The sequence below is a fragment of the Rhinolophus hipposideros genome (genome assembly GCF_964194185.1).
Source record: "Rhinolophus hipposideros genome assembly, chromosome: 1".
NCBI classification, from domain to species: Eukaryota; Metazoa; Chordata; class Mammalia; order Chiroptera; family Rhinolophidae; genus Rhinolophus; species Rhinolophus hipposideros.
The window spans coordinates 20,965,632-20,993,041 of record NC_138047.1 but is presented as its reverse complement, the minus strand read 5'-3'; the positions used below and the strand labels follow the sequence as shown (position 1 = coordinate 20,993,041).

The following is a 27,410-nucleotide window of genomic DNA, read 5'->3' as shown; positions in this document are numbered from 1 at the left end:
CAGGTAGTACGGACAACCCTTTCAACAATTCTAGCTTTGAAGAAAGAAGAGAAAGGGCGATGTAAGGTGTAAGGGTGTTTATAATTTAAAATTTTTACTTAACAAAATCTGAGTAGGTAATATATGCATGTGATTTTTTCAAATTGAAAGTTATAAAAGGCCTTAAGTGAAAAGAAATCTTCCACACCTCTGATCTTCGTCTCCAGTCTCTCAACATATAGTAATTTATCATATCTTTTAGAGATCCCTTACATGTGGAAGTATTTATATCTCAAAGGAGGTTTTGTGTAAATTTGCTTTTAAAAAAATGAGAGACATGTAAATGCTAGTGAGAAGCAGTAGAGAGGGAGGAACTGAAGAGACGGGAGAGGAGAGATAACTGATGGAGGAAGTATATCCCTTCTGTGTGCCTGCATCCACCTTCTCTCGTTACATGTCCATGGAAGGGTGGAGATTCAGGGGATTCGTGCCTGGTTTCTGTTGTCTCTCTGCTTCGGGAACAAAGGTCAGGTGCTACTGAAAATAAGGGGGAGGTAGTGGGAGGGACCGGGAGCCAAGCGGAGGAGGTGTGACGTGGCTGCCTTGGGAAATGGGAAGAATGCTAACGGGAACAGGATGCTTGCCCTGCGAGTTCATGTCGGGGTCCAGGTGAACTTAAAGGATTAACTGGAGGTAGTTAATCCTACGTGACTTTTCTGTGCCATGTTCTTGCCATGTCACCCCTTCATACAGAAAACTTTCTGACAGAACTATGGGTACTTAGCTCATCAGTGAAGAAGCAGAACCTCCATGCACATGGGTGGGGCGTCTCCCTCAGTAAGCGAATACTAAGAAAGAAGTATTACCCAAAGCTTTGCCTTCTTGAAAATAATTCTGTGTCTCTAGAACCACCACTGTACTGCATGGCACATGCCAACAGAATATTCCACATCTAACAATAGATTTATGTTCCTACTAAAGGACTGATTGCACTTAGAGTCATTTATTAAGAACCAGATAACATAGGAATCATTACATAAAACTCAAATTTTAGAGATCAGGAATCAGCTCCAAGAAAGGTCTTCTCCTGGATCATGTGACTCATTTGTGCCAGTGGGGGGCCTCTAGCCCAGGTCTTACAATTTCTGCTCTCTGTCCATTGCTGGCATGCGAAGCCAGTGACTTTCCATTGGCTATACAGTTGTCTAATCGCACTTCCATGGAACCCTGGTGTTCTCAGGCTATTCTACCACTAATACTGAACTGATCATTATTTTTAAATTAGCTCATGGAAAGGTAGATATTTTTGTTTTTTTAATCCTCCCATATATGTACTTTTAAAGTTGTGCTTTGCTACCGTTTATTGGTTATAGACAGTAGATGATAGAACAAATATAGAAAAACCATGAATTACTATCTCCAAGATAACAGCTTGTATTTGTTTTAAGGATTCATATAATTACTATTGTCATTTTTATATTACATACATGTAGCTAGTCGTATTTTTTGTTACACATTCAGAAATATTTAATCAAAGCCTAAGATGTAGTAAGGAATTGTGCTTGGTTCTGGGGCTACAAAGGAATTCCATTCCTTCCTACAAATGGCTTTCAGTTTAGATTAGAAATGGTAACACGGCAGTGAACAGTCCTTGCGCAAGAGAGGCAGGAAAGACTTCATCGAAGAGATGACATTTGAGCTGAGTTAAAGATAAGTAGGTTTTTCTACATATAAAAGAGGAGACTGAAATAAGCAAGTGTTCATTAGGCAAATGAGAGAGGCCATTCTAATTAAAGAGAACTTTGTGAAGGAAGCCACAAAAAAGTTTGGAAAAGCCCCTCACGTTCAAGTACTAACAGTGGTTCAGCATGGCCAAAGGGTGGTGTGTAAATTGTGTCATAATGGAAGATTAAGCCAGGAGGTATCAGGGACCCAATCAGGAATGGTCTTCTTTGTTTAAAATAGGAAGTATGAATTTAATTCTTTAGGCAGTAAGGAAGCCATTAAAATGTTTAAGCAAGAAAATACCAGAATGACTAGTATGGTAGATGTTTGTTTTTATAAGAAAATTCTACACTTTAAACGGGTAGATTAAAGTGTTGTCAGTCTAGAGGCAGGGAAACCAGTAAGGAAATGAATGTAACAATGCAGGCAAGAACTGAAGGCCTAAAGTAACTGTAGGTAGTAGAGATAGACAGGAACAAGCATCTAAAGAAACTTGTTGACGGATTAGTTTGAGGAGAAGAAAGAATCGAGACTGACGTCCTGCTCGTGACTGATATGACTAGGTAGATGGGTAAAATTCCTCTTGATGGTTCTACAGAACAGAAAGAATCTGCGTAGGAAGGACGCAGCTAAGTTCCATGTGGTTAGAGTGATTTAGGAACCTGTTGGACATCCAATAGGCTACAGGATATATTGCGTTGCAGATAAAATTTTGGGAGTCATCAGCATGTAATTAAAACCATTGGAGTGATGAGGTTGCCCAGAGAGCATTTAGAGCAGGCATTCTTAACTTGGAATCCAAATATCCTGAAATTACCCAAAATATTACAGACATGACTTTTGTTAGGGACAGGTTCATTGCTTTCTTCAGATTCTCAAAAGGGATAAATACTTGTTTAGTGTGAAAAAGGGCCCTTCGTATCTGCATTGTTTTTAAGTGATGGGCTAGGGTAGTGGTCTCAGCAAAGAAGGCAGAAAAGGAACAAGAGTGTAGAGAGAATCATGATATCAGAGCCTAAGGAGAATGGTCGTCAGATGAGGACTGAAGAGTCACTGGCTTGGCAGTTAGAAGGTTGGTAAAATTGTTCCTGATAAACAAGATGGAATTTAATGCATCTGTACTTAATGAAGCTCCTCCCAGAAACACCATGTTTTCTAAGAATTGTAAAAACCATTGGCCTATGCTGAAGTTTAAATGCGTTAGTCAGGTGTTCAAGGCTGTGTAAAATTTACTCTTGCCTTGCCATTCGTTTGATCTCTCACTTCACTATCAGAACTTGAAAGCTAGCAAAATCCATCTCTTCACTGTTTTCTGGATACTTCATGCAAATCTTAGCTCCAGGCTTTTGCTCCTGTTTCCCATCCTGCCTGCCCTGTTCCCTACCCAACAAGTCCTATCAGCCTTTCACCATGAAATTTGTTCCACTTCCTCTGTGCCCTTTTGATTGACCTAGATTTGTTTCACTCTTTATAGTCTAGTGGTATTTATTATCTTATTTGTTTGGGCATTGAAAATTATACTACCTTGCATTGCTACTTATTTTACATGTTATTGCCTTCTTAATGTTGCCTTCTTAATGAGATTTTAATCCTAAAGGCTGGTGTTACCGTACATTTCATTACACCCCCTAGTGACCGAACTTTCATTATTATACTTATAGATACTAGAACATTTGAATGAATTTAACCTAAGGCAAACATAGTGGGGGAAAATGTCTTTAAGAAAAAAAATCATATGATGCATTTCAAGTTTTACAGGAGTAATTTATGTATGGGTCATTTTTATGACTGCTCCATTTCTATGGGTAATCAAGAGTTGATCGCATATCAGAATACAATACTGATATAACACGAGGCTTATGAACTTTTTGGCTTTTATTTGGAATTTTAGGGTATTGAATTAATTGAATTAGCTTAAGTCAAAGTGTTTTTTCTGTTTAAAATTATTTTATATTTCAAAATGGAAATATCTTTTTTGGATTTTAAAAGTAACATGGGTATAAAATAAAAGGCAGGAGTCTACAAAATAAAAAAATATTACTAATATTTCTATATTCTATTTTGCCAAAGGCAATCATGTTTTATAAGCATCTTTACCATTCATAAACTAAATAGGTACCAATGTGATTAAGTACAAAACTTAGTCACTAAAATGCAAGTGACTCATCATTAGTCAATACATTATTTTGGAAGCAAACTTCAGTGCTATGGTGTTTTTAGTTTTGCGTAATAATTTGATTTAATCATCTGACTTGAAGCCAGTGTTTCTTTCATTATTTGCTGGCAACTTTTGGGTTAACCCAGGGCTATAGTAGGACAAACAAGCATTAAAAAAGAAGCAATTTAATTTTTTTTAATTAACAACTTTTGTAATTAAAGGAATAGACATGTTAGATACTGCCAAATGGATCTCATTGAGCAGATATCTGCTAACAACAATCCCAAATTGTAGTAGTTACCTGACAAGAGGGGAAAATCCATGTTCCATCTCAGTGAGGCAGTTTGACTGACAAATAATTTGTGTATGCTCTTTTTTTTTTTACCTGGATCACAATATACCATGTTTCCCCGAAAATAAGACCTAAGTAGACAATCAGCTCTAATGCATCTTTTAGAGCAAAAATTAACATAAGACCCAGTCTTATTTTACTATAAGACAGTATAGTATAATATAATTATAATTATAATATAATATACTATTCCAGGTCTTAATATTAATTTTTGCTCCAAAAGATGCATTAGAGTTGTCAGGGTAGGTCTTATTTTCAGGGAAACACAGTATATTTCTATGGAAGTACAGTTTTTGTGCATATCCTCACACCATAACTTAACCACTTTTTAAAAAAATATAAAATATTTTGACCATTTTTATAAAGAAGCAAAATTCTTTTAATTCATAAGCATTACTGCTTATTGAGTAGAAATATACTAAAACATCGAGATGAAGACAGTGGGGAGAAAATGAGCTCCCTCACTAATGAGGTGACTGCTCCTGCTGAGCTGCCTCAGAGCCCCTGGCCCAGTCGGGCCTCAGCAGCAGGTCTTAGTACCACATGTCCTAGGCCTTCCAGGTCAGTTAGCATAGATACATTAGGAGTCGTAAAACAGCTGTCACGGGCATCCTTACTTTATGATGAAAACTTTATTGAAAATTCAGGGAAAAGAAAATGTATCCCAATTAAGTTTTTATCAATATGTATGAATTAAAATGGTAACTAAAAACTATAGAATGCAGTTTAATTACTTTCATATTTCAGAAGGCATTTTACCGAAGGCACATGGATGTCTGTTAATTATTCCAGAGGACAAAACACAAATTGAGATATTTGACTTCGGAATTTTTTTATTACACTTTCTTGACTACCTTTTTTAAGAGAAACTTAACATGGCATGCCTGACTTTGAGGTTCTGAAGAATGTGTCAAATCAGTGGGATAGGCAGGCAAGATTCTAGGTACCACGGTGGCCAAAAAGTCGGAGAGAAATCAAAATATTTGATCTTTGGTGGCTTGAATACCTGCTACCTAATCCAATTATGGTTGAGTCTAAATAAAGTAATAATTGTCTGGAATCATGCTGTCCAATAGAAATATAATATGGCCCACATAATGTATAAGTTTAAATTTTTAGTAACCACATAAACAAAGTATAAAGAAACAGGTGAAATTGCTATCAATAATACATTTAATCCAATAAATCCAAAATATTTCAACATATAATCAATATTTATTAAAAGTTGTGCTCGCTTCAGCAGCACATATACAAAAAATATTTATTAAAAGTTAGGAAGTATTTTACATTTTTTTGTGCTAAGTTTGAAATTCAGTGTGTATTACACTTAAAGCACATTCTGAATTTGGACTAGCCACATTTCAGATGTAGCTACATGTGGCTATGAATGACTGTACTGGACAGTATTTCTAGAATATCTAGGGGATGTGTGCCCATGACATTGAAAAATAGAACTTCCCTCTTGTATCCATTGTGAAATGTTAAATTACACACCATAGAGGGTGCCTACATCTTTGCTGGCCAAGTAAGCCACTAACTTAGGTCATACATTGTTGGTTTTCAGGCTATGTATTTTCATGATCAAGGTAAATACCTTCTTGTTTAACTTAATCACCATTTGGTAAAATATTTGTGAATTTCAGTACTTTTTCTTTATGTAGGTGTGACTCTTTTGCCTAGAATCCAACTTCTATATAGATTTTATGTAATATAAATAAAAGTAGTTTTATTTTTATGATTTGTACTTTATCTGCTAGAAATCTGACTATATTCTGAACTTTATTAAGCAAAATGATAATGGATACTTTATACAACATTAAATTCTGTTAAATAATTGGGACATAATCTGAATTGCATTTTCTTTTATATTTTAAGGATATGGAATATTATCTTGTAAAATGGAAAGGATGGCCAGATTCTACAAATACTTGGGAACCTTTGCAGAATCTCAAGTGCCCATTACTACTTCAGCAGTTCTCTCATGACAAGAATGTTTACTTATCTCAAGTAAAGAAGGGCCACGCAGTAACTCTAAAAAACAATAACAAAGCCCTGAATCCTGCCATTGCCGAGTACATTGTGAAGAAGGCTAAACAAAGGCTAGCGCTGCGGAGATGGCAGGACGAGCTCAACAGACGGAAAACTCACAAAGGGATGATCGTTGTGGAAAACACTGTTGACCTAGAGGGCCCGCCTCCAGACTTCTACTACATTAATGAATACAAGCCGGCTCCTGGGATCAGCCTAGTCAACGAAGCTACCTTCGGTTGTTCATGCACAGATTGCTTCTTTGAGAAATGTTGTCCTGCTGAAGCTGGAGTTCTTTTTGCTTATAATAAAAACCAACAAATTAGAATACCACCAGGTACCCCCATTTATGAATGCAACTCAAGATGTCAGTGTGGACCCGATTGTCCCAATAGGATTGTACAGAAAGGCACACAGTACTCACTTTGCATCTTTCGAACTAGCAATGGCTGTGGTTGGGGTGTAAAAACCCTTGTGAAGATTAAAAGAATGAGTTTTGTCATGGAATATGTTGGAGAGGTACGTTCAACTTACTACATAGCAAATAATATGCATGGAAGGTTTACGCTTTTGAAGAGTTACCTTTTTACCTCTGTAACAAGTATATGGTGTATTTTGATATCATTTGGAAATATGTAGAAATTTCAGGTTTGAGAGAAGGGTTCACTGACATAGTTACAAATACAAACTTGAATATAAACAAACAAACATATACACCCACACACAAAAGAAAGTCATCTTTCAACAAACACCCATTTATAGTCAATGAAACTGGCATTTGTAAATTTTAATATGACAACTATTTTTACACAGAACCCCTAAGAAGAAAATCAGATCTAAACACATGCTGGCTTTGAAACTTCTAAATTGTAATTTACTTCATTTGACCAAATATTGGTTAACTGTAGTTGGCAAAACTCAATTTTTGTTATCAACATGAAAGATACTATAGAGTAGACCAGTGCTTTCTGAGCAAGCATTACGAGATAACATAAAAGCATTTATTGTAGCCATAAGAAAAACCACACTCTTTGTATTTGTAACTCAGCTACAAAGGCTAGTCTCTAAATTACATATAGTGAATAAATTTATTTTATATGTACAATGTATATATACAAAAATAGTATTTACCATGTGCCAAATACTATTCGTTTTTAAAAATTATTTTATTATTTTTTGAAGAAGGGAGCAGCTCACAGTGGCCCATGCAGGGATCGAACCGGCAACCTTGGTGCTACCAGCACCACGCTCTAACCAACTGAGCTAACCGGTCCCTCCACCCAACAAATACAATTCTAAGCACCTTATATATTCATTAATTCTCTCTCTGAGGTAGTTGTATTATCTCCATTGTTATAGATAAGGAAACTGAGGCACAGAGAAATTAAACACCTTGCCCAAGGTCACATAGAAGAGCCAGGATTCAAAACCAAGGCTCTAAAATTAATGCGCTTCACCACAGCACCTCACTTCCTCAAACTGATGGGTGGGTTAAGCTGTGACTAGCAAAATACTAGTGTGAATGCATGTCTGGGACTGTCAAATCTGACATTTTAAAAGTTTGGAATTGGATCACCTAATTCTTGAGATTAAATTGGATCCTTATTTTGATCCGTATAATTTTATACAATGGCAATTATAAATCACTATTCAGGATATTAGATCTTGTATAATTCAGTTATTCTTTTTTTTTTGGCTATAATTCAGTTATTCTGTCTCTTTTTTTTTTTTTTTGGCTTAATGAATGCAGCAGCTAAATTTGGTTGACACCATGAATCACTTTAGACATTTTTGATTTCTTAAGCTGAGCATGTGGTAAAGCTGTGCATTGTTAAGAGCAGAACTGTAGATGATGGGTTTGAGCTACCTCATTTCATGAAACAACCTATTCTATAAAACAAAGCTTTCCGTACAGTCAACTGCAAATTTAACGTAACTTCTTTCCTCTATTTGTAACAAATTTGTATTTGTAACTGCGCACAGATTAGTTATAGGGAAAGTATGCCTTTGGAGTACATATACTTCTAAATTTAGTCCTTTACATTCTGTTATGTCTTATGGAGAGCTATAGTTGTGTAGCTCTTTGAACAGCTCACCAAATTAGGATGAAAGTACTACATGGTTTCAACTTGTCAATTGTTGAGTTGTCCTAATTCCGTTTAAATAGTCATAATTCTTTTACACCATCATTTCTCCTCCCATTGTCTCCTCACCTCTTTCCGTCTAGCTCTCTGTAGTCATTTGTGTGAGTGTTGATTTTGATGACACTTTAAGTTCTTTTTAAACACTTGTAGGAATGAATATGTTAATTAATAGATTTATGGATGAGTTTTTCTTCAGTTCAGCAATAGCTCTATAATACACTATAGTTTTTTCTTTTTAGGTAATCACGAGTGAGGAAGCCGAAAGACGGGGGCAGTTATATGATAACAAAGGAATCACCTATCTCTTTGATCTGGACTATGAATCGGATGAATTCACCGTGGATGCAGCGCGATACGGCAATGTGTCTCATTTTGTGAATCACAGTGTAAGAAATACTTAGAGACGGGGCTAATTAACTTAGTGCTGTGTTTATTGATTTTTCTGTAGTGGAGGAAAAATCACTTTAAACCACGTACCCTTTTAATATTTCCAGAGTTTTCTAGTACAAGGGGCTCTTCTGATGAGTTGTGGGATCATTGCTGTATTTGGAAAATTCATTGAGGCGCCTACCCAAATACTGTGCATTTGGCAAGAGTCTTTACATATGTTATTTCATTTAACCTTTCCAACCACTTTATAAAATAGGTATTATCCTCATACAGGGGCGGAAATTAATGGGCACAAGAGTTAAGAGGCAGAACGGAGAGAGTTTAAGAAACACAACTGTAGTTAGGTTTCTTACAGAAGTTAACGGCTAAATTGTGGGATACAATTACAAAATACAGCTAAAGATAGCTGTATTTTCTTAAAATGGAAACATGTTAACATTTTTATGAAATTTAGGAATTTATAGAGTATTGAAGTACTTAGGACTATTTTTCTAAATTGTAAGTTAGTGTTCTTAATTTATGTTTGAAAAGAACTTAGAATACAGCTGGAACCTTAACTCCAGAATCATATCCTCTAAAAACTATTCCCCAAAACAAAGGAGATTAATAGTTACTGGGTACCAACTAACTCCCAAATTGATACTCCCAGAAGGCTGTCCGGCTTGTGAGACTGATATTATCCCTATTTTATAGATTACAAGATATGTCTCAGAGAGTAAGTTATGTAGCTGACCATATGAAGAAGTAGACCGTGTTAAACTTTTGATGGATTTTACACCAAGAAACTAATTTATGACTAGTAGTGAAATGTCAGAGACCTCCTGACTCCCTTGTTAGTTTTTCTGATTAGCTTGAATTTTTACTTTTTTACTTAATAATAAATTTGAGATACTCTCAAAATAGATGTATTCCATTCAAAGACAATTAAACACTTACTTTGATTTTTTTTAGTATGATTCACTGGATCTTTCTTCTTGTATATTCCAGAATTTAGTATCTAGTTCTCAAAATATCAAACAATTCCAAACAAAAGTTTCAGCAATGAAACCCCATGTAATGTGAAATTTGAGTTCCACAGTACCAGCTTGATTTTTTTAAATGTAGTTCTAATTGTTTAAATATACTGAAATATTTACAGGTGAAATGATGTTATCTGGAATTTACAGTAAAATTTTCCAGAAAAATTAAAAAGTCAGGATTAGTTGAACTAACACTGGCAAAAATGTTAACAGTTGTTGAAGCTGCGTAGTGGATTTATGTGCATTTATTATTTTATCTAGTTTTATGTGTGTCTGAAATTTTCTGTAAGTGAAAACAGTATTTTTAAATGTATATGCCTTAGAGACCTCTAAATAATCAACTTAATTTCCAGTACATCTTAAAAAGCTAATAGTCTAGGAAATTAAAGATTTTATGTGTGGCATATAGAACTCGTTCACGTCATTTTTACTTAAATGGATTCTAATGTTCTTTTTTAGTGTGACCCAAATCTTCAGGTGTTCAATGTTTTCATTGATAACCTTGATACTCGTCTTCCCCGAATAGCATTATTTTCCACAAGAACCATAAATGCTGGAGAAGAGCTCACTTTTGATTATCAAATGAAAGGTATGGTTTTCAAGTACAATTCATTGGTGTTGTTTCAGTATGAAGAATCAATGCAAGAGTAGGAAAGACCTTAGATCATCTGAAGCAAATTAATATTAAAGATGAAAAAAATGAGGCAGTAGAGTTTATCTTCTTCCTTAAGGTCTTAAAGCTCATCTCACAGCTAGAACTGGAAACCGTGTGCCTGACCTCGGGCTGAGCAACTGCTTTTGCCAACTGCTTTTTTGAGAACTTCTATTATGGAAGCTTATTTATTATAACATCTTTCTCCTACTTGTACTTAAAAAATTGTAAGCCTACATGTCTGAATCTTTACTGGGAGATAGATTCAAAAGATTGGAAATGTGATTTAAATCACATATGAACTTACTCTATTCCTACTGGAATTTGGCTTTAAAAACACACACATTTAATTCTGTTTGCTTAATTGTGACAATATAAGTGTTTTCTTTCCTTTGTTTTCCTAAGCATGATGCCCTTTACATATTGTTACTACGTGACCTCACTTTATGGCTCTAAAATAATGTATGAAATGAATGCTTGTATGTTGGATTTTCCTAGTAAGTTTCATTATTTCAGAAATCCATTCTCATAAATACGGGCTAATAACATATATTTTACTCTTATTAGCCCACACCATCCTTTCAACACAATTCATAATGATTTGTCTCCGAATATTCACATTTATTTAAAGCTGATAGAAAATTTGAAACTCATTCAGAATTGTCTTAACTCTCCTTCTTCTGTATTTCTTTTTCTACATATTCAGGTTCTGGAGATATATCTTCAGATTCTATTGACTACAGCCCAGCCAAAAAGAGAGTCAGAACTGTGTGCAGATGTGGAGCTGTGACTTGCAGAGGTTACCTCAACTGAATTTTCAGAAAATAGAGCGGAGGAGAATTGTAGTTTTGTTTTTTTCTAACATTAACATTTTTAAAAATAAGTATTTGGGACTCTTTTCATACTATCAAGATGATATGCTATGTAAATTTACATTTCATGTTTCAGACTCTTGGCCAAATGCATTACTGATGCTTCTGAAGGGAGGAACACAGGGTCACATGGACTGATTTGAAATACAGCTCCTTAGTGGTTAGGGAGCAAACAAGCAAGGGAAACTGGTTACAGGCCAGCATATGTGTACTTAAGAAGTCTCCGTGACTAGAGAAATGCCTCCCTCAGTGTTTTAAGTGCTAAACTGATGATATCACAGTCACTAAGATGAAACATTCAACTTGCTATACACCTTGAATTTAGAGAAATACTTACCTGAATTTGGGCAAATATGCAACGTTCTATTTTTGTTACGTTGTCATTCCTGTTTACCTATTTATTACTGTAAATACCGTTCTTGCATTGGAGACAAATAGGTGATACTGAATTACACTCTCATTTTCTATTTCTACTTCTTTCATTAAAACATTGGAATCTTGGTACCGAAATTTAAGGTCTAAAAATAAGTACGGAAAAATTTAATTACAATTGGATTTCATATTTTGAAGCAATCTTAGACAATAACGAGGGGTATATATCTGAACCAGTTATTCTTAAAGGTTGTTTAATCCTGTGGAAGAAAAATCTCCAAAAAGCTCTCTGAAATTCTAGAATGGCTGGCCATTATGCCTCTTGGAAATGACACAGCAATGGAACCAGGCGGGTTGTTTTGGAGTACCAGGCAAGGGAAATAGGGTGCTTTTAGACCTCTTTTAAAACCATGAATTAGGAGATCCAGGTTGAATACATGTGGTTTAAACAGTAAAACAAGATGCTCCTGAGAGCAGCTACACCTGATGATATTTCTTCACACATTAACACTATATCTTCTGAATTTCAGGCAAGTTTTAACATTTCCTTTCCACCGAATTTAATTCTTTTTCTATTTTCTGCAAGCTCTTCTTAAAAAATAAGTATATTTTCAATTGATACTTATTTTATAAAGGAATTTTTTAAATGTGATAAAGCTATACTTGGCTTGGTCAGAGTGTGTGCCTGAATTATGAGACCATTTATTACTTGAATTATGAAGACTGAAGTGGAATATATTCCTTGTTGGTTTTGTTTGTCAGTTTCTCCTGATTGAGATTTTACTATGCAGGAAAACAATGTTTTCATCTTTCTCATTCTGGGATTTTTAATCAAAATGTAAAGGTAAATACAGCAAATAAATCTAGATTTCAGTATTCCTAATTAAGTTGTATCTAAGCTCGTTGCCCTAGGTTTTAATAACCTAAAAGAAACTTGGGTAAAATTGAACTGATTTCACAATGCAGCCTATCAAATATCTTCTTAATCTTTAATCTCTTTTTTGGGAGAATCTACACTTTATTATTTATTATATTGGTATCACGACTGCTCTTTCATAATAGGGTAAATTGTTTACATGTTAGAAGCTCAGAGTATATCTGCAAACCAAAATTGGCAGAAGGTGTCATGAACAAATACATTCTGTTAGTGCCGTTTATGTTTTCTTTATAAAAAAATAATCACATGGAAAAATCAGTGGTGAGAGAGCATCACTAATTTTACAGGTTGTTCCCGGTAGCCAAACATACTTTGAATTATAATTGTCACAGGTAGGTTTAAAGATGTAATTTTTGCATTCTTTTTAAAAAGTCAGTGTTTTACTGTCTAGTTACTTGATTTTGCCCACTTTTTGTGTTAAAAAATATAAAACTGGAAGACAAAGGGAAAAACGGCTATTTTCAGTCAACTTGTTTTGTCCTTATTAATAGAAATATAATGGGCCTTTGATATTTTAATTATCTGTGTCATCCTTATGTTATTAAAAAGCTGAACTTAAGCAGTAAAATAATACAAACTAACTGAAGTTGTTAGGAGCTTTATTTTAATTCAACATTTAGCTTCTTTAAATTTGTTTCCTAAGTTGTCAGACTGTGTTCTCTCATATAAAGCGAATATTCTTGGGTATTAGATGAAGTTTAAACTGCAACTGAATCCACTGTACAAGTTGTATTAACACCACTGTTCGTATCTATCTACCTAAGAGGATTGTAATCACAATTGGTGATCTCAGGGCTTTTCTCCATATGTGCAAAATCTAGACAGCACTTATTTTTCTTACAGTTCAACAGTTATTCTTTAGCAAATAAATTTAGTTTGGCATTTGATTTTCCTGTTTATTGTGGGTTAGCTTTGTTTACAAATATTTTACTCTTTTTTTAGTAAGGCTACAGAAGGAAGAGAAAAATACTGATGTATTCCTGACGACCTGCTGTTGAGATTAACCAAAGGTGTATATACCATTCCTTTAAATGTTATTTTCCTTTTTAAAACGCTCGTTGTTGTCATGGTTCATGCACTTGGATATTAAAGTACAATTTTCTCTCAGTAGAACGTGGATGGATACTTCTGAAACTTTTTGAGCGTTATTAGTTACCAGGTATTTAAACATATTTCGCTAAATACTCCTTAGAAGTACAAAGGAATTTTAGAATTTGAGCTAATGTTCTTTGAGCAAGTCTATGCCTTTATATGCCTCGTGTGCGTCTCATAAATGTATAAGGTTGGTGCTGTGGTGTTTACAATCCACCTGAGGTAGGACGTTCAGACTGTTAGGTCACGTGCCCAAGATCACCCAGCGACAAGGCAGGCAGGTAACATTCCTGACTATTTTTAATGTACTTAACCAACTCCATGCAGATTTTAAAAAATAATTCCTACCATTAAACAAACTTCTAAGTCTTGGATTCCTCTCTAAGGCAAATGTGGCTAGCCATTGGGTTTCTTCTGTGATATCTTGGCATTATGAAATTTTTTCTTCTCACTTTTCCTTGTATGCTTTCCAGTTCTTCAAGTAAAAGTCAAGGAGCCACTATAATTAATCCTGCCCACTGCCATGCTCTTTTTGAGAGGCCTCACTGCATAGCGGTTAGGAGATCGGTGCAGGGGGCCTGAATTGCCTGTGAGTCCTGGCTTCGCCCCTTACTAGCCATGTGCACTAACCTCTCTGTGCCTTAGCCTTCTCATCTGTGAGTGGGGATAATAAATGTGTGTTGTGAGGATTAAAGAAGTTAACTACAGTGTGTAAAAGAATTAAGCATTGTCACAGTAAGTATATAGCTAATAATATGTAAGTATTACATCATGACAGTACGTAGTTATTCTGTACTTCAAGTAGAGTATTAACCTGTAGTGGTTTTAAAGTACAGGTTTATGCAGTTCACCCTTGAACAACGAACAACATGGGTTTGAACTGGGTGGGAATCCACATATGTGGAATGCTGACTTAATTGACATTACATAAAATCCGTGTGGAGTTTTGACTGCGTGGGTGGTGGGTAGCCCTAAGCCCGCATTGTTCAAGGGTGCACACCTGTCCTTCAAACATCGTTGGTTATCCCTGTGAGTTTTTTGATCAAAGTCTGTTCTGCTCTTAGTCCTTAAATTCCTTCCGCCAGCACTTATCATGCCACACTCACATATAAAACAATGGAACTGTGGCAGTATGTAGTAATACTCAGTTGATGGTGTGATTATGAAATGTTAAGAATGTATTCAGAATGTTTTCAGGCATGTTTTGAACACCCAACTTGGATCATAAGCTATATTATTAAGATGAAGTCTTAAATGTCAGTATGTACAGATGTATATAGTTACATTTGATTATATGATTTGTGATAATGAAGTATAGTTAATTTTTAGAGCTATAAATAAAATACGAAGTCTCTGGGTTTCTGTAATAGGCCTATTGTAGTAATGACCAGATACTCAACCAATGATTTGCAATCCCTACTGGTTCTCTCCAGTGGTTTTATTCACTTGGGATTTAGGAAATAGTACTCAGGGGAGATGGGCAAAATGAAACAAATAGAACTCTAATCCTGCTCCGATCATAGCAGAGTGTATCTCATCCAAAGCTGAGGCACACTGAGCTAGAAAAACAGGGTCCGTGTTCCCTTAAAACTCCTTGTATCCTTCTTTATATTCTTTTGCCCCAGGTACCTTACTATGCTCAGACCCTTCTCGGTTGGTGTACATATTAATAAAACTGCTGAGTAATTGTGACTCAACATATCCTCAAAGACCAATCAGAAATGAGTTGCACTCGGCCCTTACTCTCTCAGCCCTATCCCTTGGTAACCATGCCAGTTTCTTCCCCTCAGCCCTCTGGTGCCAGTTTCTTAGGTGAAATGTGAATTCTAAGTGTCACTGTCCAGTTTTTCCCCCATGTAAATGGATGGGGGAATCTGTCCTCCCATCATTTGGGAGTGGGAACATTCCTTTCTGGAGCAGTGAGAGGGCTGACTTCCTGGGTCCTCTTAGTATTGCATCCTCTGAGCACCCCATTTATTTTCCTCTAAGTTTTGTAATCCTGATTAGTTTTGTGGATCCAGTACTTAACTGTTGGTCTAGTCACTTTGCAGCAGGGTGATAATGCATATCGTTGTTAATTGATCTGCAAATTATTTTAGAGACTCCACTTAAACTTGTTTAACAAGTCTGCTTTTGCTTCCTTAATCTACAAAATGTCAGCATACCAAAGTATTTATTAATGTTAATAAAACTATTTAAAGTCCATATACATAACTATGCAAAAGCATAACCTATGCATGAACTTTAGGAAAGTGACTGACTCACAGAACATACTTATACTTTTGCCATTTAATTATTTTCTTTTAGGTCCTAATTTTTCTAGTTTTAATTTTACCACCATCTTTACACCAACATGCTTAAGTAATATACCATCTTTTGAGATAAGTAGGGGGCTGATTTTTCCTATGGCCATCAGTTTAATAGTTCCAAGTTTTTTCTTTCAATCTGAAGTATTTTTATGACCCAGGATATGGTCTATCTTGGTGAATGTCCCATGTGCAACCGAAAAGCATGTGTTCTGCTGTTATTGGATGGAGTGCCAGTTAGATCTGGTTGGTTGATGGGTACTGTTCAGTTCTTCTATGTCCTTGCTGGTTTTCTGTAAACTAATTCTGTTACTGAAAGAGGAATGTTAAAGTTCCTCTATATACAATTGTGCCTTAGTTTGTCTTTCTCCTTTCAGTTCATTTTGCTTCGTGCAGGCATACTTTGTATTGCGCTTCGCAGATACTACTGCGTTTTCATCAAAATCAAGGCAAGACCCTTCACCAGCAAAGAATTACAACTTGCTGAAGGCTCAGGTGATGGTTAGCATTTTTTAGCAATATTAAGTATTTTTAAATTAAGATATGTACATTTGTTTTAGACATACTGCTATTGCACACATAATAGACAATTTAAGCATAACTTTTATGTGCATTGGGAAACCAAAAAAGTTTGCGACTCGCTTTATTGCGGTGGTCTGTAACTGAACCTGCAGTCTCTCCGAGGTAGGCCTGTGTCTTCTGAAGCTGTTGTTAGGTATGTACACATGTAAGACTATCTTGGTGACCTGCACTCCAGCTTTAAGTAGTGTTTACATGGTAAATCTTCCATCCTTTTACTTTTAACCAGCCTATATCATGTGAAGTGACTTTCTTATACACAGCATATAGTTGGGTTATGTTTTATTTTTCCTGTCTTTTCACTGGTGTGTTTAGACCATGTTCATTTAATGTAATTATTGATCTGTTTGGATTTAGTTCTTCAATATCTTGTTTTCTCTTTTTTCCTCAATTTTTTGTTCCTCTGTTTCCCATTTACTGCCTTCTTTTAGGTTATATGAGCATTTTTAAGTATTCCATTTTAATTTATTATGATTTTGGCTGTTACCTTTTTGTATAGGTTTTTTACTGATGGCCCTAGAATGAAATGTTTTTAATTCTTAAGTATCTAAGAGTGAGCTTTTTCTTTTTTCAACTATTATACTCTCACCTGTTGCCAGTTTCTCGTATAAATATTGTAGATGCTCTCGTTTAGGTAACTCAGCTTCTGGAGTTGAGGGAATTTCAAAGTCGGAGGAGCTCTGTGAGTCTGCATTGGTGCTATGATTTAACAGCCTTGTTTCCTGAGGTATGTGTTTCCTGCTGCTTAGAGTAGTTGGTTCTCCAGCACTTGGAACTATATTTACACCTGGATCTCTGCTTTTCAAGTCAGACTGAGTGTCCTTTTGTTCCATCTGAGAGGCAGAAACATTCTCTTTGATTCTTGGTCTGTAGCCACTTTTGTTCAAGGAGGTAGCCACTTTTGTCTCAAGACTGTTTCTGTCTTGAGAAGATAACAAGACCGTATCAGATTGGCTGTCCCAGCCTTGACTTCCTTGTTCTGAGATGTGTGTGGACTGAGAAGAATTCTGGGAGGAGATGTGAGTTGACTCCCCATCCGAGTCACTGAAAAGCTGTGGTGACTGAGCGTCCCCTGCCTCTATAGAGGAAGGGAGGTTTTCCAAACCATCATCCGGGACGTCATCATTTCTTTTAAAGAATACCTCCCACTGTGGTACTTCCTCATCCACCTTCTGTTGGTGTGTGACGGGACCCGGATCTCCTGGAGATGAGACTGGGATGTGTAATTCTTCCTCACTTTCACTGTTGGATTCTTCACAGTCTATAAAGTTGGTGCAGAGAGAGGTTTGCATGCTGTCTGCTATGAAGCGTCCTATGCTTTGTCTCAGTTTTTCAGGCTGGTCTGGTGACACGGCAGCCATTGGAAGTACCTCAGGGTGCAGAGCAGGCTGGTTTGGAACCCTGTGCCTTAACGGTACTGGGAGAAGATCGTCAAAGAGGTCATCCTCCTCCTCCTCTGGGAGAACAGAGAAAACAGGCTTGTAAGAAACAGTGCGAAGGAAACCAGTTTGTGCTTTTAATTCAAAATCCAGTTGTAGCATTAAGCTACATTTTTCATTCATGGAATTGCAAATAATAGGCAGTTCATGCTTCTTGCAAGAGAAATGAAAAGGCCCCTTATTCTTGGGATATTACGAACAGGATAACCACCATCCTTCAACTTGTTAAAATGTTAGATGGTGAGTTGAGAGTCTAGATCTGTGTTCCCCCAATAAGGCCACAACCCCCTATCTGTGGTTCTCAAACTTGATTGAGTGTTAGCACATCTGGAGAGCTTTTTAAAAACCACAGCTGTCTATATCTCATTCCAGACCTACTGAATCCCTTACAGTGGGACCCAGCAATTTGATTTTTGCTCTACATTCTGCAGCTGATTTTGTTCACAGCCAGTTTTGTGAACCACCCAGACTAGAAGAGAGGTTTGCAAATTCTAGATGCTCAACAAGTTGGCTGGTTTAATATAAAGACAACAGTTAATTTACTCTAAAGTTTTCCTCTCGAAACATTGATACCGACTTTGTGTTTGTTACGAGCTAAATGTGTGTCTTCCCAAAATTCACAATTTGAAGCTCCAACCTCAATGTAATGGTATTTGGAGGTGCGACCCACATGATGGGATTAATGTTGTAAAAAGAGGAAAACAGATTTCTCACTTTCTTAATGCCCATGCACAACGGAAAGGCCTGTGAGCGCACTGCGGCGGCAGTGGTTACAAGCCAGGACGCATCCCCTCACCAGGAACCCCACCTGCGGCGCCTTCATCTTGGACATCCCGGCCTCCAGAACTGTGAGCAGTAAATGTCTGTTGTTTGAGTTACTGAACCTAACCTACGGTATGTGTGACAGCAGCCAGCGCTGGTTCAGACAGGCTGTTAGAGAGACTGGGGGACATGTACAGATGAGAGGAACTTGAAGCAAAACAGTAATAAATCACAGTTAGTGTCAAGAACTGAAAGTCAACAAAATTCATTTTACTGATTTTCGAAGCATGCTGCATTAGCATATAGTGCGCTCAGTTCATTTAAATTCTTAAATTGAGGAAACCTTCCTTGGACAGTGAAATTCTCTAACTTAATATGTGAGATTTACATAAATTAAAATGATAAGGCACAGAATTGGGGCGGGATATATTTTCCTGCCCTCTACTAGCACGTAACCGAAGATGGAAATTAAATGCTCACGTGACTCCTGTATATGGCAACTTACTGTTCCAGTGCTGAATCTGGTGTTAACTTACAATTATCTACATCTTAGAAACATAACTATCTTCCCAGTGATAAAGGATATAGCTAATCACTACATTGTTTAAAGCCACTAAAAAAAATGGACCATAGCGACCATCTAGCTCCCATTTTACCAATGAGGAGACGAGCCCAGAGAAGGTTATGTGACAATGCATAGGTTGAAAAACTAGACAAGCAGAGCTAGGAATCAAACCCAATACTTAAAAGTCCCCTTTTCTGTTACGATTTAAGCAAGCAACTGTCTTCTAGGACTTAAAGTGACTGAGATGTTTAGCTACGTTATTTGTAATCATTGTAGTCTCTCAGTATGGCTTTATTTTAAGCCATGGATTATACATTTGTTTTAGCTCTCCCATTAGTGTGCCAGTTATCTTCTTATGAAATGTTTTTGTATCATCTCTAAGTTGGACAGTTTCATGTTCCTCTGGATCCAGGTATATCGTATATGTCAACTGTAAAATATTTAATCTGTCAAAAAACATTTTCACATTAACTCACCTGTATGTATCTGAAAAAACAAGTAGTTTCTATATTAGTTTATTCTGAAACTATGTATTCTTTGTTAAAACTATAAAAATTTTAAATTTCAGTATATAAAAATGAAAAGGCATGTAACACCAAGAAAATACCACAATAAATGTGAAAGTACTGAAATCCTTAATGATGTTTACAAACTGATAAACCCAATAAAAAAATGGACAAACATGATAATTCATAGATACTTTCCAATGCATCAACCACCACGCATTGTTGATGTCTGTAAACTAGTATAATCATACAGGAAGACAATTTGGCAATATGTATCAAGCACCTTAATTTCTGAAATTTAACCCAATAATAAGAAATATGAAATAGAATTACGTATCATGTTCATCACAGTGTTATTTATAAAATCAAAAAGTTCGAAATAACCTAATTGTATAATGACAAAGATTAAATATACCATTATCTAGTCATAATGCAAAGTATGCAGCCATTAAATTGGCATTTTTGAACAACACAAATTTTCCAGTAGGAAGTTTAAATGTGTGTGTATATGCAGTGATCCCAGCTGCTTTTCAGCCTGCATAGGCTCCTCACGTACTTGCACACTGCTTTGGAAAGAGCTTTGCCTTAAGCCCCAGTGTCCTTCCTGCCCTGGCCCCGACCTAAGGACTGCTGTCCTCCTCGCCACAATCCCAGTAAGAATCTTGGAGGCTTGAAGAGCTTTCGGACACTGCCCTTCCACTGCAGTACTATTCTCATTGGTGCCTACACAATGTTGCTCTTTAAACATTTTCAATATCACCCCTGAGTTTGGTAGCTACTTAAATAAATGAATAGGGGGAAAAAGGAAGTACATTAAAATGCTAATCAAAATAATTTAGCGTTGTGGGGTTCTACATAACTTTTCTAAATTACCTACAGTGAGTATATGCTACTTTTATAAGAACAGAAGCAGTAATTTTTAAAAATTGGTCTGTGGGGATAATTATAGTGGTTAACTAGTAAGTTATATAAAGCTAAAACAGCACAAAGAGCGCTATTAAAATGGTTTTTAAAAGAGGCTAAGAGAAGAATGACTTCTCAGCTTGCCCCTCAGGTAGATTTAATAACATGTGTATACGAACCCTGACTTGTGTCATGTTAAGAACTAAATGAACCTGACGCACTGGTCAGCGCACTGGTAGAGATCAGAGAGACCTTGAACGCGTGTGGCACAACATGAGAATTACAAAGTCAGTGACACGTGGGAACAAACATGATGACATCCAGAGCTCACAAAATTCACCTAGAGGTGACACCACAGGATTGTGGGAAGATTTATATTGGCACAAATATTTAAAACTATAAAAATTGCTATATTGGTAATAAAAAGCCTAAGGAATCTAGAAGGAACAAAATCACAGCTACCGAAAAGGATAAAGCAAGAACAAACAAAATGGAAGTGAACGATAATTTAAAAATTCTTACACTAGTGACCCAATCAAAAAATGACATACTCCATCAAAAACAAGCATCATTTGGGTAAATACATAAATATAAAAATTAAGTTAAAAATTTAAAGATTTATGCTTCCAGCCAAGAAAGTAACAGACTAGATTTAACCTCTCACCTGAAACAACTAAAAGCAAGGAAAAATATAACAAAGGCTCTCAAGAAATCGGACAGTGACACCTGAGAAATGTGAAACAAATGAAGTGAGCCCTAAGATTGCCCCAGCTTTCTGGTTTCCAGGCAAGAAGGGGACACCGAGGTAGAGCTATCCATCCAGCATCCCTGAATTGAGACAGACATAAATGGGAGTCTCAGAAAGCCAAGGTGGCTGGATTCAGAGGCTAGGCCAGAGAGCAGACGGTGGGACCAAGGAGCTCTGCAGAGGGGCCCTCCAGTACTCAGCATGCTGAGCAGCGCTTCCTGTGACGCAGCACACCCCGAGGCCGGCCAGCCGGGGGAAGAATACTCCAAAGAATGAAAGGAAACAATGCCCACTCCCGACAGAATGGAACACATAATTCATGGGTGTTTTACTGTAAGAGTTCTAAGAAGGGCCTTGCCTCGGTAGTGGGGAAAGTTAATCCTAGTCTAAGTGCTGCTCTGTGCCTGCCTTACAGAGATAAAAAGTAAGACACAAAAAGATCAAACTTTCCACGTCACTTAACCACATGCCTGAACAAAGTTCAAGAATATTTTTAGAAACCCAAAATTATATATAAAACCTAGCAAGGTGAAGTTTAGGAGGTACAGCATCCAATAAAAGATTATGACATGCAGGAAGGTGAGAAAATACAATTTATACTAAGGAAGAGAGTCAAAACTCACCCAGAAATGATAAAACGTGGGAGTAAATCTTCATGATCTTGGATTAAGCAATAGTTTCTTAAATATGACACCAAAAGCACAAGTTATAAAAAAAATTAATTGGACTTCATCAAAATTTAAATTTTGCACTTCAAAAGACACCATCAAAAAAGTAAAAAGATCAGTTTGTTCTCTGTATCTATGAATCTGTTACTGTTTTGTTTATATATAAGTAAAAACAGGATATTTCTCTCTCAGTCTGACTTATTTCACTTAGCATAATACCCTCTAGGTCCATCCATGTTGCAATGGGAGCAGAGTGAAAAAGTGAAAGGATTAAGAAATGCAAATTGGCAGTTACAAAATAGTTACAGGATTGTAAACAGCAGAGAGAATATAGTCAGTAATGTTGCAACAACTATGGATAGTGACAGGGTGGGTACTAGGTGTGGGGGGGGGGGTCACCACATAAATTATACTGTTTCTCCCCCAAAATAAGACTTAGCCGGACCATCAGCTCTAATGCTAAAATTAACTAATCATCAGCTAAAATTAACTCATTTTAGCTCCAAAAGACGCATTAGAGCTGATGGTCGGGCTAGGTCTTATTTTCGGGGAAACACAGTATGTTTTCCTAACCATTATGTTGTACACCTGAAATTAATATAATGAATGTCAACTGTAATTGAAAAAAAATTTTTTAATATAATTTATAGAATTAAAAATATATATACAAGCAAGAGTCCTATGATATACATATAAATATGCTCAAATGAAATTGTTATGAAAAGAACAGTTAAATTATTGCATTCCTATGTGGAACGAATGCAACTGTTTAAAAAGAGTGAACTATTTGTACCTATACTGAAGATTCTTCAGGATACATAATTTAGTTAAAAATTATATAAACAATGATTTTATTATTAAAAAGTGTGAATGCATGCAAAGAATAATTTCTGGAAAATAATATACCAAGTCACCAGCTGTAAGACCTGGGAAATACATAGGGATGGAGGGATTGAAAAACAAGTATGTTCACATTTTACTTTATGTGTTTTGAATTAATTTGAATGAATACATATGTAAAAATTTATCAGGCTGCTTACTTAATACACATTACCGTATCTAGGTTATTCCTTAATAATTTAAAAAAAGGTAATTAATACATGTTCAAAAAAAACACAAAAAGACCAAAATTTTTAAAAAAGGAAAAAGACAAGCTGCAGGGCTGGGAGAAAATATTTACAAATCATATCTGATAAAGGGCTTATATGTAGACTATATAAAGAACTTGTTAAGCTCAGTAAGACCAATAATCCAGTTTAAAAACAGGCAAAAGATTTGAAAAGACATTTTACTAAATAAGATCAGTAAATGGCCAATAAGCACATGAAAAAAGCTCAACATCAATAGAGAAATGTAAATTGAAACTAATGAGATACAACTTTACACCCACTAGAGTGGCTATAATCAAAAAGACAAAAAAAAGTGAACTAGGAGGTGAAGAAACTGGAATCCTTCCATATTGCTGGTGGGAATGAAAGTGTGTTCAGTTTGGAAAACAGTTTGTCAGTTTCTTTAAATGTTAAGACATTTACTGTGTGTTTTGGGCTAAATGTGTTCCCCCACAAAAAGCAATTCCTATGTTGAAGCCTAACCCCCAGTGTGGCTGTATTTGGACATGAGGCCTCTAAGGAAGTAATTAAAATTAAGGGTGGGACCCTGATCCAACAGGATTAGTAAGTATCCTTATAGGAAGAGACATCAGAGATGGTGTCCCCCACTCCCAGGCACATGCACCCAGACAAGGCCATGAGAGCACTCCGCAACATGGCAGCCACCTTCACGCCAACAGAAGAGGCTTCAGAATGAAACCCACTCTGCCAGAACCTTGATCTTGGAATCCCAGCCTCCAGAATTATGAGAAATCAATTTGTTGTTTAAGCCACCCAGTCTGGTATTTTGTTATGGCGGCTTACGCAGACTAAACCCATATAACCCAGAAATTCTGTTATCCACCCAAAATAAATGTCCAGACAAAAAATTATACACAAATACTCACTGCAGCATTACTTACAAATAAAAAAGAAACAATCCAAATGACCGTCAACTGGTAAATGGTTAAATAAAATGTACATCCATACAATGGAATATTATTTGGCAGTAAAAAGGAATAAAGTACCAATACATATCACAAGATGGAGGGACTTGGAAGACATGCAAGGGGAAAAAAGCCAAGCACGAAAGATCAAATGTTTGGTTCCATTTATATGCAGTGACCAGAAGAGGCAAATCTATAGAGACAGGCCATAGATTAGTGGTTGCCTAGGGCTGAAGGTGGTTTCAGGGAATGACTTTAAATGTACAGTTTCTTTCTGGAGTAACGAAACATCTGAAATTAGTGGTGATGGTTGCACAACTCTGTTCTAATAACAGTTATGGAATTCTTCACCTAAAAAGGGTGGAATTTATGATATATAAATTATACTTAAATTTAAGGCTTCAAAAATTTGACAGTTTCAAAGCAAAAAAAAGTAATTGAGTTTCTAAGAGAAGTCAAATGTGACGATAATAGCACGAAGACTGGGAGGGGGAGAAATGGAACTATATTGTTGTAAACCTCTGATACCATACTTGAAGTAGAATAATATTTATCTTTTCACTTTGGTAAGTTAAAGATGAATACTATAAACCACTAAATAACAAAAAACTACAGTTAATAAGCCAACAAGAGATTAAATGGAATTTATCAATATGCAATCCAAAAGGCAGCAGAAGAGGAAGAAGAAATAAAGAACAGATAACACATAACAAGATGGCACATTTAAACCTAACCATATCAACAGAATCACATTAAACTTAAAGGGTCTAAGCCAGGGATGTCCAAACTTTTTTCAACGGTTTTCACCAAGGGCCATATGCGGTAAAATACACAAACAGCCGGGCCACTCACTCGAGGTGAAGTATGTATTGCCTCACCTGGTATATTTAAGTAAACTAAATATATTTTTGGAATTTGCTGCGGACCAATTAAAAATGGATTGCGGGCTGCAGTTGGCCCGCGGGCCACAGTTTTGACACCCCTGGTCAAAGCACTCAATTAAAAGGCAGAAATTATCCAATTGGCTATTAAAAAAACAACATCCCCAAATATGCTGCCTACAAGAAACCCACTTCAAATATAAAGGCAGTTAAGTTGAAAATACATAGGTGGAAAAAAGATACACCATGGTAACACTGATCAGAAGAAACCAGTGGTTATGTTACTATCTAAAAAAGTAGATTTTAAAGCTAAGCATACTATCAGGGTTTTTTCCTAAAGTTGAAGGGCTCAGTTCCTCAGGAGGGTATCATCTTAAATGTGTGTATACCTAATAACAGTTCTTCAAACAGATGAGGCCAAAAGGATAGAACTGCAAGGAGAAGTAGACAAATCCACAATTATAAATGGAGATTTCACCCACTTGCTCAGTCATGGTTAGGGCATGTGGGCAGAACAAGTAAGTCAGCAAGGCTACAGAAGACTTGACCATCACCAACTACACTTGAACTAACTGACATTTGTAGAACTTTCCACCCAACGGCTTCAGTCTGCGCACTGGTAAAACTGAGATGATAGCCCTTACTTTGAGGTTTACTATGATATGTGTAAGGCATCTAGCACAATACCTGCCATACAGTAAGTGTTCAGTAAATAGTACTATTCCTATGTTTTCCTCATGTATCATTAGCTCCATAGTACAACTGGCTCTACGGCAGAGCACTGAAAAGTCAGACTCCTAACCACGAAATCACATAAAGCAGCAGATGAGGAGAAGCATCGTTTAGAGATTATAAAACTTGACCATGAGGGAAATCACACAGCTACTTTTAAAAACTGAAAAAACTTCACTCAACCCGAAGTTCTGATTTCCACCTCAGAGCTTCCCCTCTACTCTTCACTGGGAAAAGGGTAAAGAAATCCATTATGTATAAGCACTGATCAATCTGATCGGAAATGAGGGCAAGGAGAGTTGCCATTATCAGCATTTTCTAGTATCTTGAAGGAAACATTCAGGGCTAACAGGCGAGTCCTTGTGGCCTATTCAAACTATGGGGCATATTTCCAGAAAGCTGAGAACACCATTCAATACAGGCACTTGTTTTAAACCAATGAAGGAGATGGAAGTCCTGATTTTACAGGCTGAAGACAGGAGGCGAAGCACTTTCTGAGACCAGGTAACAAGTGAGTGACAGAGGGCCCAGGGCCCACGCCCCAGTGCAGTTGTCACAACTGAGAAGCAGTCTTGCCTAGAAAACCCTGGCCTCTGCCCGCACGCTCATTCTTACCTGAGTCTAGGGCAATGGTTCTAGCTCTCTTCAGTTTCCCAAGTGGTTTATACTTTGGCGTGGTGTTTTGGGAAGCTCGGCATAAAGGCTTTAAGCTGAAACGAATACGGATTTTTATTTTTCCTGCTGGGAGAGCTGCTGGAATGTAAGCATCGTTTAGAGATTATAAAAACTTGACCATGAGGGAAATCACACCGCTACTTTTAAAAACTGAAACGCAATGTTTAAAAATCACTTCAATATATTAATAAAGTGCTAATACAGCCTGGTGGATAACTGCAGGACTGAGGGACAACAGCACCCCTATCTGCTTCTGCACTGCAGAAAAGCGGATCCCATTCTATAAACTTAGTAAAACAGTGACACCTCCTGGCACTCAGTATAGCTAGCTGCTTCCCGTTTCCTCTTCAGGGAGGTTTACTTCTCTCTTGCAAGAATCTCACAAATTTGATCTCATTCGAGAAGCTAAAAGTTAAGACCCAGTGAAGATAAAATACAAAAGGGCAGAGAAATAAGATTTGAGGGCACCCTGCCCTTTTTTGAGGGCCTCTGTCTCCGTATGCCAGATTCCCAGAAGACTAGGATTTTACATAACACGCTCCCAACCAGAAACTAATCACAGCCACAGCCACTTCACATCCCTGCCCGTTCTCAGGCCTGAAACTATTCTCTGAATCCATCCCGTTCAACGACACATGTTCCACAGTAGTGAGTACTCACATTTCTATAACTTTATCCACAGTTGTGCCCACTGGAATGACATTTGGATATGCATTCACAGGACAGATGTAGCTCAAGAAATCTTTAATCTAGAAGAAGGAAAATAAAATAGATCCATTAACGGTGAAAAATCTGGGTGTTAGAGAAGCAGGAAGCTCGTGGCTGTGGTTGTCAGGGCTAGCTGCACCTGGGGACCTCTTATGGAAAAAACAAAAAACACCCAGCGATCAG

The 27,410-nt window shown here is 36.7% G+C and overlaps 2 protein-coding genes across 3 annotated transcripts in view; one reads left to right on the top strand and one right to left on the bottom strand.

The window, feature by feature from the left end:
* Positions 1-13,734, top strand: part of SUV39H2 (SUV39H2 histone lysine methyltransferase) — a 30,454-nt gene extending 16,720 nt beyond the window's left edge. Inside the window, exons 2-5 of one of the 2 annotated variants that reach the window (XM_081025763.1) lie at positions 6,090-6,761; positions 8,626-8,772; positions 10,255-10,384; positions 11,154-13,734. In XM_081025763.1, coding sequence (XP_080881889.1) covers positions 6,093-6,761; positions 8,626-8,772; positions 10,255-10,384; positions 11,154-11,260 — 1,053 coding nt within the window. In that variant the 5' untranslated portion in view covers positions 6,090-6,092 and the 3' untranslated portion in view covers positions 11,261-13,734. Of the gene's footprint in view, positions 1-5,377; positions 6,762-8,625; positions 8,773-10,254; positions 10,385-11,153 lie in introns of those variants that run through there. The other variant, XM_081025764.1, reaches the window with a different exon arrangement.
* A 3,278-nt stretch (positions 13,735-17,012) lies between these two features.
* The window catches only part of DCLRE1C (DNA cross-link repair 1C), a 34,541-nt gene continuing 24,143 nt past the window's right edge, over positions 17,013-27,410 (bottom strand). Inside the window, 4 exon segments of the mRNA XM_081025629.1 lie at positions 17,013-17,177; positions 17,179-18,061; positions 26,460-26,554; positions 27,180-27,268. Coding sequence (XP_080881755.1) covers positions 17,153-17,177; positions 17,179-18,061; positions 26,460-26,554; positions 27,180-27,268 — 1,092 coding nt within the window. The 3' untranslated portion in view covers positions 17,013-17,152.